Raw genomic sequence first — 13,071 nt, forward strand, 5'->3', positions numbered from 1 at the left:
ACCATGGGGCTACAATTCTTAGAAATATTTCATTGCTGAGAATCCCCTCAATGAAATTGACTGAGTGTCTACTATATAATTCTCAGGTGCTGAGCCAGGCATTGGGCATACAGTAAAGAACCAAAGAAACTCCCTGTCTTCAAGACAAAGTCTTTACTTTCTTAATAACTCTTTCCAAAGAGGTCCCCTAGGCTCCATGTCTTAGAAAGACAGAGAAGAAAATGACTAATTCTTCAGGTACTAATGAAAAGTGTCATTGAGGTTATATGGTGGATCATTCTGAGTAAATAGGGGTAAGGTAACTGTGTACTTAATACACAATGCCTTCAGCAAAATGTGTCCCAATTGTATTAAGAATTAATGAAAGCATTAAAGAAATAAAGAAGACATTTGAGCAGAGACTTGATTGAAATGAAGATGGGAAACATGACTGGCAAAAATCATTGTGGGCAAGAAAAATATCCTGTGTAAATGCCCTAAGACAAGTCTTGACAAGTTAGAGGAACGGCAAGAGTATTACTTGAGGTATGAGGGAAAGAATAGTAGGTGATAGATGAGAGAGACTGAAAGGATATATATATACATGTGGACACAACTGATTATGTAAGACTTACTGGGCCTCGTAAAGAAAGATAACTCAAAATTATAAAACAATATCAACACCATATGCAAGTAAAGCATTTCTGAAGATCATTTTAAAATGGTATAGCAGTACATCGAAGGCAGGCTGCCAGAAATTCAAGCCTCATTCATTCACACAGGATGTAGAATGAGGGCTATCACTGCTAACATTAGATGGATCTTGGCTAAAAGTAAAGAATACCAGAAAGATGTTGACCTGTATTTATTGATTCTGCAAAGGCATTCAACTATGTTGAATCATAACAAACTGTAGATAACATTGTGAAGAATGGTTAGTGATGATTATGTGTCTTGGAGTCTGTTCTGACTCATAGCGACCTTGTACAGGGTTTCCAAGGCTGTAAATCTTTACAGGAGCAGAAAGCCTCATCTTTCTCCCATGGAACAGCTGGTAGTTTCAAACTATTGACCTTATGGTTTGTAGTCCGATTTGTAACCACTATGCTACCAGAGAATAGGAATTCTAAAATACTTGATTATGCTCATGAGGAACCTGTATGTAGACAAGAGACAATTGTTTGAATATAAACAAGGGAATAATGAATGGTTTAGAATCAGGAAAAGTGTTTTGTCATACTTATTCAATCTGTATGCAGAGCAAATGATCTGACACACTGAACTATATGAATAACAGGGCATCAGGAGTGAAAGAAGGCTCATTAAGAACCTGCAATGTGCATATGACACAACCTTGCTTGCTAAAAAGGAAAAGAACTTAAAGTACTTGCTGATGAACATTAAAGAGTATAGTCTTCAGTATGAATTATAACTCAAATGTACAGAAACCAAAAATCCTCACAACTGAACCAATAAACAAATCATGATAAATGGAGACAAGATTGAAGATGTCAAGGATTTCATGTTACTCAGATTCACAACCAATGCTCATGGAAGCAGCAGCCAATAAGCCAAACACTGTATTGCATTGGTCAAATCTGCTGCAAAATACCGCTTTAAAGTGTTAAAAAGCAGAGATGGCAGTTTGAGGACTAAGGTGCGCCTGACCCAAGACAGTAAGCATGTGATATCTTGGTGGGGCACTGTAGGATAAATGCTGTACTACTAACCACAAGGTTGATGGTTTGATTCCAAAAACCACTCCTTGGAAACCCTATACATGGGCACTGTGAGTTAGAACCACCTTGACACTTATCAACAACAACATGCATGTGAAAGTTGAACAATGAATAAGGAAGACCAGAAAAGAATTGATTCATTAAATACGGTATTGGAAAAGCGTATTGAATTATGGTATTTGGCAAAGAATATGGTATTATCAGAAAAACAAACAAATCTGTCTTAGAAGAAGTATAACCAGAATGCTCTTTAGAAGCAAGGATGGCAAAAGTTCATCTCTTGTATTCTGGACAAGTTGTCAGCAGGAACCAGTCCCTAGAGAAAGACATGCTTGATAAAGTGTAAGGTCAGCGAAAAAGAGGAAGGCCCAACATGATGGACTAACACGCTGGCAGCAACAATGGGCTCCAACATGCCAACAGTTATGAGGATGGCACAGCACTGGGCAGTTCTGCTGTTGTACATAGAGTCTCTATGAGTTAGAACCGACATGACGTCACCTAACAACAACAGCAACACATTACATTCTGGAAAAGGCAAAATTATGCAGACATTGAATATCAGTGGTTACCATGAGTTCAGGGGAGGTAAGGAAGGATGAATAGATAAATCACAGGGCATTTTTAAGACAGTGAGACTATTCTGTATAATTAATGATGGGCACATGACATGCATTTGTCAAAACTCAGGACTGTACAAAGAGTGAACTCTAATGTGAATTACCAATATTATAGTTTATTTTATATAACAAATGACCACAGGAGAAACCTTGTGTAGTGGGGAGGAAGGTATTTTCTGAAACCTAAAACTTCTCTAAAAGATACAAATCTGTTTAAAAGAGTCTTACGTAACTACTCATCACACGGCAAAATATTTCAACCCTTTCTGATTTATTGAAGATAACCAATTCAGTATGAAGACTGTGATGACACAAAAGATAAACATTCTATTTACATCATCTTTATTTCCTTCTCCAGTGAGATTTCGAATCGTGGCTCTGAATAATCTTTTAAAGCCTGTTAAGCAAATGGTAAGTTGTAACTGAAAATATGTATGTATGTCTAGCTACTTATGCATTTTTGGAAGGCTTTTAAAATTTGTAAGTGAAAATGGGGCAAGTTACTGGTTCTGTATTCCTAATGGCTTTATAAACCCTTTCTCTTTCTTTTCTCCTTCTTCCGCTTTCTCGATCTTTACTCAACAAACTTAAATCTACTTCCTAATTACATTAAGATCTGCAATGTATTCAACCTCCAATACCTGTAAATTTAAAGGAGCTCTGGTAGTGTAGTGGTTACAAATCGGGTTGCTAACCTCAAGGTCAGCAGTTCAAAACTACCAGCTGTTTCGTGGGAGAAAGATGAGGCTTTCTGCTCCTGTAAAGATTTGCAGTCTTGGAAACCCTGTGCAGGGTCACTATGAGTCAGAACCAACTCCACGGTACTTAACAACAACAACCTGTAAATTTATACAATACCCATTACACAATATTATATTAGAATGTTGTTGTTATTGTTAAATGCCATCAAGTTGATTCTGACCCATAGCAATCCTATATAGGGTTTCCATTGAGCAGCTGGTGAGCTTGCACCACTGACCTTACAGTTCAAACCAACCTAGCAGTCCAGAGCATTAGCCCACAGTGCCACACCAGGACTTCGTACATTAGAATAGAGAAGTACATAAATGACCATATTAAAAGTCACTTTAGAAACACCTAAGTAAAATTTATCACTGTAGCCTCAGCTTTTAAAAGAATAGCATTTGGCATCTTATAGGGTCTTAATATCATAGAATGAATTAAAGCATTATAACTGACCCATATGTGCAAAGAAAAACCGCTCTATAGGCTTTTCAAGGATGTGACCCATATGTGCAAAGAAAAACCGCTCTATAGGCTTTTCAAGAAGCAGAGAGCCTAATCTGTATTCCAAGGTGCCTTTGGGTAGGTTTGAACCAAAAACCTTTTGGCTAGTAGTTCAGAAATCCTGAAGTTAGGGATAAGATAGTATTACAAGTGAAATTTGTTACAGATGGAACTCAACAGGACTACCTTTGTTTTCCTGGATCTCAGAAGCTTTTTGTCTTTGATAGACTGGTTTTAGTGGAAAATATTTGAATTTTCCATCTCTGACCTTACATAAATTCTGGTTTTACTGTATAAGCCAAGGGGAAATTTTAGTGAAAAAAAGGTAGTGTGGCATCAAGAAGACTTGATAATAACAATAAACCAGAAGTCCTGGTATGGCACTATAGGATAAGTACTGGACTGCAAGGTTGGTTTAAACCACAAGGTTGGCAGCTCAAACTCACCAGCTGCTCCTCAGAAACTCTCTACAGGGTTGCTATGAGTTGGAACAGACTTGATGGCACTTAACAACAACCCAGAACTATCTTATCAACATAGGGAATTGTAGCAAATCAAACTGGAAAGAAGGGTTGCTGCCATGTTGTGAAGACAATTAAATTACAGTCAGTCATGAACTGGAATCTGGTGTGGTCTGTGGGATGAAGCACTGAAAGGTCAGTTTGAAACACAAGGTTGGTTGTTCAAACTCATCAGCCGCTCCTTGGAAAGCCTATACAGGGTCATTATGAGTCATCTGACTCAGCATCACTTAGCGACAATAACAACAGTCATGAATGAACAGTTTGTGTTTAGAGACATGCAATAAAGTGATAGGGGATATGTTTCATGGTCTCTTACAATTTATTCAGAAATTGTCCATTATTGATAGCAGGATATTAACAATGGGGAATGCTGCTACCCATTAGAGAAAGTGACCTTACCATGGAGAAATACAGAGACATTGTTTCATGGACAATGACTTGCAGTTCAGGGATTATAGATTTAGGAAGACTATGGTGACAGTAGTCTAAGACACTGTTTCAACAGAAGGATAAAGATCCTCTATAAGGAATCTGAAAATGAGGGAGAGACTCATGAATATGGACAAGACAGTAAATCTTGACTGAGTGACTAAATTCTATAATAGGATACTCAGCATATTTTATTTCATGTATTTCAGAATCAAACATGTTAAAACAAACTTTCTATGTGGTCATCTATATTAATTTGTTAGTGGAGCATAGATTTGTGTAGAAGCTTGTGAGACTTATAGAAATTGTGCTGCTGATATCTCTGTATGTGACTACTCTTTTCATCCTTCATGTCATCCCTTACCATTCCATATTCAAGGCTTCACCACTTCGAATCCATCTCCTGGTGTCATTTTCTCTAGCTACACTACATTTATTAGATTATTGCTTAATTGTAATTTCCAGAACAAAGCAAACCTTAGTTCCAAAAGATCCTTTAAGCAACCTAAATTTGAAATAACTTCTTTAGGCTAGCATGTACTTCCTTTAGGTTCAAGGTTGCATTATCTCATTTAATCAAAGCAGCTAGCATTGCTAACGTAACTCTTTGTCAGTCATCTTTGGTTAGTAGAACCATGGGAAAGTGCAAGGCTTCTTGAAAATTACAGGGCTGCAAAAGGGCTGAGTGTCATCAAATGGAATCCTGGTGTGGCACTGTAAATAATGCGCTGCACTGTGAAGTCGGTTTGAACTGCAAGGTCAGTGGTTCAAGCTCCCAACTGCTCTTTAGAAGCCCTATACAGGGTCGCTATGGATCAGAACTGACTCTATGGCATTTAACAACAACAACATATGTCATCCTAGTTCCCTCGTTTGTTTTTTCCCCTATTGCTAATTCTTTTTATTGTCAATAAAGCTAGATATGATGATCCAATTCTCAGCTTTATTAATGATTGATTTTGAATATGATAACAGGATTGATGAAACAGTCCTTCAAATGTGGGTCACAGATAAGATGATCATTTGTACCAAATGTTTCTGGGAAAGAGTTCCTTTAGCACTGAAAACTGCATCTGCTTATGTACAAAAATCAAAATGAGATAGTGTGTTTTAAATGATGACAGCTACAAGATTACAGTTATGTATTTCAAGAGCAGCATAATGAAAGTCTGCAGCTATTTCAGTATAACACCTAAAACAATGACTCACTTCCGTGAGATCTGGGGATTCAAAATACATTTCAATACACATACTAAACATACTAGTGTTGCAATTCTTTATATCAAATGGGCCAACAGATAAATTGTATACCTACTTTAATCTGCCAAAATCTTTCATCTTTTCTTTCCTTCCTGGTTGTATAATTTCTCTCTCTTCCTTCTGACTTTAGTTAGTGTTTTATAGCATATTCAATCATTGTTTTTTCCAGAGTGTCATTTGGATGAACTCTTTTAAGAAGTTTTAGATCTTCTCTTTAATTTATCCCGAGATCTGAAACCATCTTTACTTTCAGAGGCCCTGGATATGATCAGAGAGCTATAATATGAACCAAACTACAAAAAGGGAATGTAAAGATGGTATTTTATTATTTGTTATCAGAATATGCAAGATTTAGTTACAGACTGATCCCATCTCTGTATGTGGGTATTTGCTCAGTGAATGAATGTTGCAATTAGTGGGAAGGAACACTTAGAAGCTTAAGGAATGGGCCAAGGAGGCCAGGGTGCCACTTTAAAAATTCTATTCAGCCAGTTCATATGAGACTTGAGCTGATTATTTCTCATTCTACTGCCTTGTATCCCATGCCTGCCTGTAAATGAACACCCTCCTGGGAAGATGATTAAGTGTCTTCCACCAGCAATAGATCTAGATTTACCTAGATTCCCAAATGTACTTCTTTGACATGTCTAGAAACTGATTAGTTCATGCTTTAGCCTACAGTTTTCATTGATCTGAAGGTTTTTGTTTCATTTTCTTTGCTTACATAGTTACCTTGCATTAACTATGTAAGTAGTGACTATATTTTCAAAGCAACTTTAAATCAAAATGTTTAAATTAAAGTGGTTTTTGAGCTCTTGCCCATGCATGCTAGTTGATTTGAGGGAACATGTCTGCTATTTAAACCCTGGCCTCAGTATACTTAAAACTTTCTTGGGTAGGCAAAAACAACAACAAATCAAGAAGGTAAAATATAATTCTTCTTCAACAAGTTGTTGTTGTTGTTAAGTGCTGTCGAGTCAGCCCCAACTCATAAGGATCTTGTATAGGGTTTCCGGACCACAAATGCTACAGGAGGGCAGTGAAAATCATGAATCAAAAAGGAAAGGGCTTGAATGTGATTTAAAAAAACACACCTGGAAGAAGGGTTGTTGTTGTTAAGTGCCATCGAGTCGATTCCGACCCATAGTGACCTTGTACAGGGTTTCCAAGGAGCAGCTGGTGAGCTTGAACCACCAACCCTGCAGTTCAAACGGCTTTGCAGTCTGGCACATAAGCCCACAGCACCACACCAGGAGTATCTGGAAGAATGGTTGATGTTGTTGACTGGAGCAATTAGAGGATAAAAAGGAAGGCATTCTAAGGGAAGGGAAACAACTTAGGCAAAGACCCAGAACCAGGATTGAACCAGGAGTATTTCAGGGACCAAACTGAGACTTGTTTACTGAGATGACAAACTGTGTGTTGAGAAATAGAAAGAAGTAAATGAAAGTTCTTGAAAACTAGGCTGAAATTTTTCAATATAAAAAACAGGTATTCAGACCTTCAGTCAGAATTGGTATTTGTTTGAATGGTCTTAAATTATCTCCTATGCTTCTCTTTTCAACAATAAACTTAGAACTAAGCTCTTCACTCAACAAAACAAAACCTTGAGTTCTTAGATTAACATGACTCTTCTTTTTCTTTCAGTATCCAGTGATTGCTCTTCAGGTAAGATACCTCCTCATTGAAGGATTGTTTTCTCTCGCTCTCTCTCTCTTTTTATTGATATCTCCTGAACCTCAAAAACAGAATACAATTTACAGAGGACAATTGTCTATTTATATTGTTACAATGTTATTTATTTTATGTAGTCATCTCCAAGAGGATAGAAATCATTGTTGGATTTTTTTTTTCGTACGATTCACAGAAATGTCATTCTGTTCATAATACCGACAATTAAACAAGTACAATTTCATTCAATTTAAGTTTTGATTATTGAATGTATATAGATGTTACTGTTTCATGAACCTGAGATACAATATGGCTCACCCTTAAGAAATGAGACACTAGTACAAAAAATACTCTTGTTAAAAATGACTTCTGAAAAATAAAGTAAGTGCTACATGTAGCTTTGGGACCAGCTGGGGGAAAAAAACACAATTTTGCAGAGAGAGGATACCCCATGTTTTGATTCAATAAATTAGAATCTCAGCAACTGGGAAATCCTTGAGGAAATTTTCAGATAGATGAAAAATATCCAGCATGCAACAAAATACACTTTCTTCATCTTCAGGATCCGCATGGCAACCGAATACAACAGTGGGACAATGAGGAGTCTTTTGTAGGTCTCGTGCAACTCTCCTTCCAGTTAACATCTGAGCCTATCCTTGGTTGGTATTCTGTCACTGTGGAGACCCCATCTGGAGAGAAAGCATATCAAACCTTCTCTGTGGAAGAATATGGTAAATAATAGCTATAAAGATATATTGTCTAATAATGATAAGAAAAACAATCAAATTTCTGCAGTTTTGCACAGGTACAATTATACATTGAGTATCTCTTCCTTGCCTCTTTCCTTACCTCTGATATTGTTTCAAGATTCTCCACCCACTCTGATTGTTATCCCCTCCTTCAACCCATAACCCTCACGCAATTCTTTGTTAATCTAAGATTAACTAAAATGTATAATCTAAGATTTATGCTTTTCTTTTGTGACATATGGAATCCAGTTTCTATGACAGCTTCCCAGGCGTTAATTGTCTATGTATGCCACATTTACACTTCAAAACATTTTTAATAAAAGTAATGAAATCAATATTATTTATGTGAGGAGGTACTCCATTTATATCACCTGAAAATACTCATAGAAATTATACTGTGGCATCATTATTTCCAGTCTACAGATATTACTGAGACCTGTCTCAAAACAAACACCTTGGAAGTTATAAACTTAGAATTCAAATCTGTATTCTTCTGTTCAATACCAAAATTTAGTTTTTATGCACTGTGGTGTACTCCTAACACTATTTATTAACAGCAAATATAAGCAAAAATATCTGGTTTGCTAAAGGAAAATAGTTACTTTATATGAGTGCATTTATGTTAATAATTTTTTTTAAATCGTTTTACTGACAGTATTACCCAAATTTCAAATGACGGTGGATGCTCCCGAAAATGTTTTAGTTGTGGACCCAGAATTCAGAGTTAAAGTCTGTGCCTTGTAAGTTTAAACTGCTTTTAATTAAGCTGTTTAGCATATGATTTTAGGTGATAGTTTAAGACCACGTGATAAAAATTTACTTAAGCTTATTATGTTATTGTTGTTAGATGCCAGTAACTTGGTTCCAACTTATAGCAACTCTATTTATGCACAAGAGAAATAATCCTGCACCCTCTTCACAACTGTTAACGGTTGAGTCCACTGTGTCAGTCCATCTCACTAAGGGTCTTCCTCTTTTTTGCTGACCCTCCACTTTACCAAGCATGATGTTCTTCTTCAGGGACAGGTGCTCCCTGACCAAAGTATGAGAGATGAAGGTTCACCATCCTCACTTCTAAGGAACATTCTGGCTGTACTTCTTCCAAGACATATTTGTTTCTTCTGGCCATCCATGATACTCTCAATATTCTTTGCCAACACCATGATTCAAATGCATCAGCTCTTCTCCAGTCTTCCTTATTCACTATTCAACTTTCACATGCATATGAAGCAATTAAAAATACCATGGCTTGGGTCAGGCACACCACTTGAAACCATAGAAAAGCTAAAAGAAGCAAAATAAATATTATTCTAATAAATTAAACACTTAGTGAGTACTCTCTTTTTTTATTAAGTTTAATTTGTTACTGTTTGTTAGTGACACAAATATATGGTATGTAAATGTTATTTATTCAACCATTTTAATGAAAATCTCTTTACTTCATGAATTCACCTCAATTTAAGTCAGTCCATTGTTTTAGATTTCCTTAGAAAATTACATGGAAAGTGATTGGCTATTTAAATGTAGTTGCAGTGTGACTTCAGTTACTAAAGAAAACTTTATAAACTGTCTAGGTAAATTACTAATGAGGTTGACCTTTAATATTTTTCTATTGTCATTTTCTTCTATTAGGTATACCTACGGCAAAGCTGTAGAGGGGAAAGTTCAACTACAAGTATGCAGGGCGCCTCCTTATATTTATGGTTCTTGCAAATTTCCTCTCCAATCACTCTGTGTAAATTTTACTACTCAGGTAAGATGTGTACCTGAAAACTCATATGTGAATTTACATTAATCAATTGTTCTCATCTTTCATACACTTTTCTTTCTTGTTTCCCTCTTTATACTACAAACATACTTTTCTTTATATCCCTGATTCCATTTTTAAAATTGCTAATTTTCTTTTGTTGTGCTATTTTTTTTTATTTCCCATTAATTGCCAAAAAGAAAATTATAGTAATCTAAAGCTCATACGCCAGACTGCAAAGCTGTTTGAACTGCAAGGTTGGCAGTTCAAGCTCACCAGCCGCTCCTCAGAAACCCTATACAGGGTCACTATAGGTCAGAACTGACTCAACAGCACTTAACAACAACAAAGCTCAGTTGTAAATTCAGTTCTTAACTAAAAATGGATTTAATTCCAGATTGGAAGCTATATATTATCAAAGTAGAAGTAAGTATATGTCTTCTTTTTTCCATGTGCTTTGTGAATTTAAGTCAGGGAGATACGAAGATGTCCGTATACATTCAAGACTATTAAATGATTAAGTTATTTTTCTCTCAGTCTGCTTCCACTGAAAATAAACATTAATAGATTTTCAGGTAGGACATACATAGCCAGGGTTCTTAACTCCTAACATGTGAAATCAACTTTTTCGAACTTAGAGCAGAGAGGAATTTCTTGAAAGGGAGGAATTTCTTGAAAGGATTCACTGGGAAGACTTGAGAAGCAGCATCAGAAAGTGGACACAGAAAAGGCTGGGCAAGAATGTAACAAGGACTCCCTCACACTCATGTCACCTGTCATATTACAAAGAGTGCAATACCATTTATAAACACATACTCACAATTAGTAATAAATTTACTTTTTATAGTCATCATGATAGTAATAACTAGTCACCGAGTCCAAAATAAATCAATATATGCCAAGAACATAGGTAGTTAGATCTGGAATGAATTATCAAAGAGGGTTATAAAATATAGATGATTTTCAGGTGATTTGAGAGATATGTAAAGTTATAATATACATTATAAATATATCTGTAGAACTGTGCTCCGTAAAGTGTTCAATGGGTAATATCTTCGAAGTAGATTATCTGATCTTTTTTCTGAGATGTCTCTGGGTGGACTCAGGTGACTCTGAGCTGGTAATTTTTCAGGTAAGAGAGTCATGCACATTAATCATTTGCACCACCCAGGGATTCTAGGATAACACTGTTGTTGTCATTGTTATTAAGTGCCATCGGGTTGGTTCCTCTATAGGGTTGCCAAGGAGTGGCAGTTGGGTTTGAACTCCTGACCTTTCAGTTAGCTGTCCAGTGTTTATCCTCAAGGCCACACCAGGATAGTGATAGCTAGCTTTTAATGGAAGCTTACTTTCTCCTTGGAAACTCTACACAGGGTCACTATGAGTTGTAACCGACACAACAGCACTAAACAACAACAACAACATTAGGTATCAGGAACTGGGCTAAATAATTTATGTACAATTAACTCTCAATGAAACCCTATGGTTTACATACTATTATTATCACTACTTTATGGATTAGTGGGTTAGTGGATTAGAACAGGTAGAATCTAAGTATTTTATTCAAGATCATATATTTAAATATCTCAAAAAATTATATCATTAGGCATTTCAAGGGATACAAATACTGAGGTCTTTCAATATGCAAACGTTGTTTTTAGGCATTACAGTGTTGATCATGAACAAGACAGATTTGGCCTCTGTCCTCATGGAGATTGCACTTTATGAAAAATTCATTATCTTTGAGATATAAACACTCTAGAGACAAAATTATAAACTAAGAATACAGGTAGTTAGAAACTGTAAGGAATTATTAAAGAAGGTTATGAAAAATATAGATGCTTTTCAGGTGATTTGAGAGATCTGTCTATTTATAGTATACATTGGCATATATAGCAGGATTATAGACTATAAACAATAATTCATCTTCAAATCTAGTGAGAATTTGTCTTAAGCTAGTGATTATGGTTGCTGTTGTTGTTGTTAGGTGCCATTAAGTTGGTACCAACTCATAGCGACCTTATGCACAGCAAAACAAAACACTGCCCGATCCTGGGCCAACCTCACTATCATCACAATTGAGCCCATTGATGCCACTCTGCCAATCCATCTCGTGACTATGGTGGTAGTTTCATATATATTCTGAAGGGGCCATATGACCTTTATGTTAACTAATATCCTTAGGTCTCGATTTCTGCATCTCATCACAAAATAAAGGAGATGAACAAGACCTCAGTTTTTCCACAATACAGTAGTCTATGAATCTATGAACATGGCTATACTAGATCCCTTTGTCATATTTACCAGTTCTCTCTATTAAACTTGCTTATTAATGATGCTGTTTAAAATTTTTTACTTAGTACATGATATTAACTTGATCAAACCGACGTTAAGAGAAATAAATTAATAATAATAATACCTATTATTAAGTGCCATTGAGTTGGTACCAATTCATAGTGACCTTGTGTATAGTTTCCAAGGAGCTGTTAGTGGGTTGGAACCACCAGACTTGCAATTAGCAGTCTAGTGCTTATCCAACCAGTCATACCAAGACTCCATAATATAACTAGTTGTTGTTGTTGTTGTTAGGTGCCATAAAGTTGGTACCGGCTCATAGTGACCCTGTGCACAACAGAATGAAACACTGCCCAGTCCTGGGCCAACCTCACTCAAGTTGCCATACTTGAGCCCATTGATGCTGCCACTCTGCCAGTCCATGCTGCCATTCTGCCAATCCAAAAAGGGTCTTACTCTTTTTCTCTGACCCACCATCTTACCAAACATAATATCCTTCTCCAGTGACTGGTCCCTCCTGACAATTTGTCCAAAGTATGAGAGACCAAGTTTGGCCATCCTGGCCTCCGAGGAGCACTCTGGCTGCACTTCTTCCAACACAGATCTATGGGTTCTTTTGGCAGCCCATGGCACTTTCAATATTCTCCTCCAACACTATAACTCAAAAGCATCAATTCTTCTATGGTCTTTCTTATTCACTGTCCAACTTTCACATGCCTATGAAATAATATAACTACTACTTCTTAAATGGGAACGGAGTACCTCAAGAGCAAGGGTGGGGAACCTTTTTTCTGCCAAAATTTATAACAT

At 36.5% G+C, this 13,071-nt stretch overlaps 1 protein-coding gene across 1 annotated transcript in view; it reads left to right on the plus strand.

Moving 5' to 3' along the window:
* Nucleotides 1-13,071, plus strand: part of LOC102828904 (ovostatin-like) — an 87,348-nt gene that overhangs the window by 15,942 nt on the left and 58,335 nt on the right. Inside the window, exons 4-8 of the mRNA XM_006875484.1 lie at nt 2,697-2,749; nt 7,447-7,467; nt 8,033-8,201; nt 8,875-8,959; nt 9,852-9,972. Coding sequence (XP_006875546.1) covers nt 2,697-2,749; nt 7,447-7,467; nt 8,033-8,201; nt 8,875-8,959; nt 9,852-9,972 — 449 coding nt within the window. The remainder of the gene's footprint in view (nt 1-2,696; nt 2,750-7,446; nt 7,468-8,032; nt 8,202-8,874; nt 8,960-9,851; nt 9,973-13,071) is intronic.

The sequence above is a fragment of the Chrysochloris asiatica genome, unplaced genomic scaffold, assembly GCF_000296735.1.
Source record: "Chrysochloris asiatica unplaced genomic scaffold, ChrAsi1.0 scaffold00328, whole genome shotgun sequence".
Taxonomy (NCBI): domain Eukaryota; kingdom Metazoa; phylum Chordata; class Mammalia; order Afrosoricida; family Chrysochloridae; genus Chrysochloris; species Chrysochloris asiatica.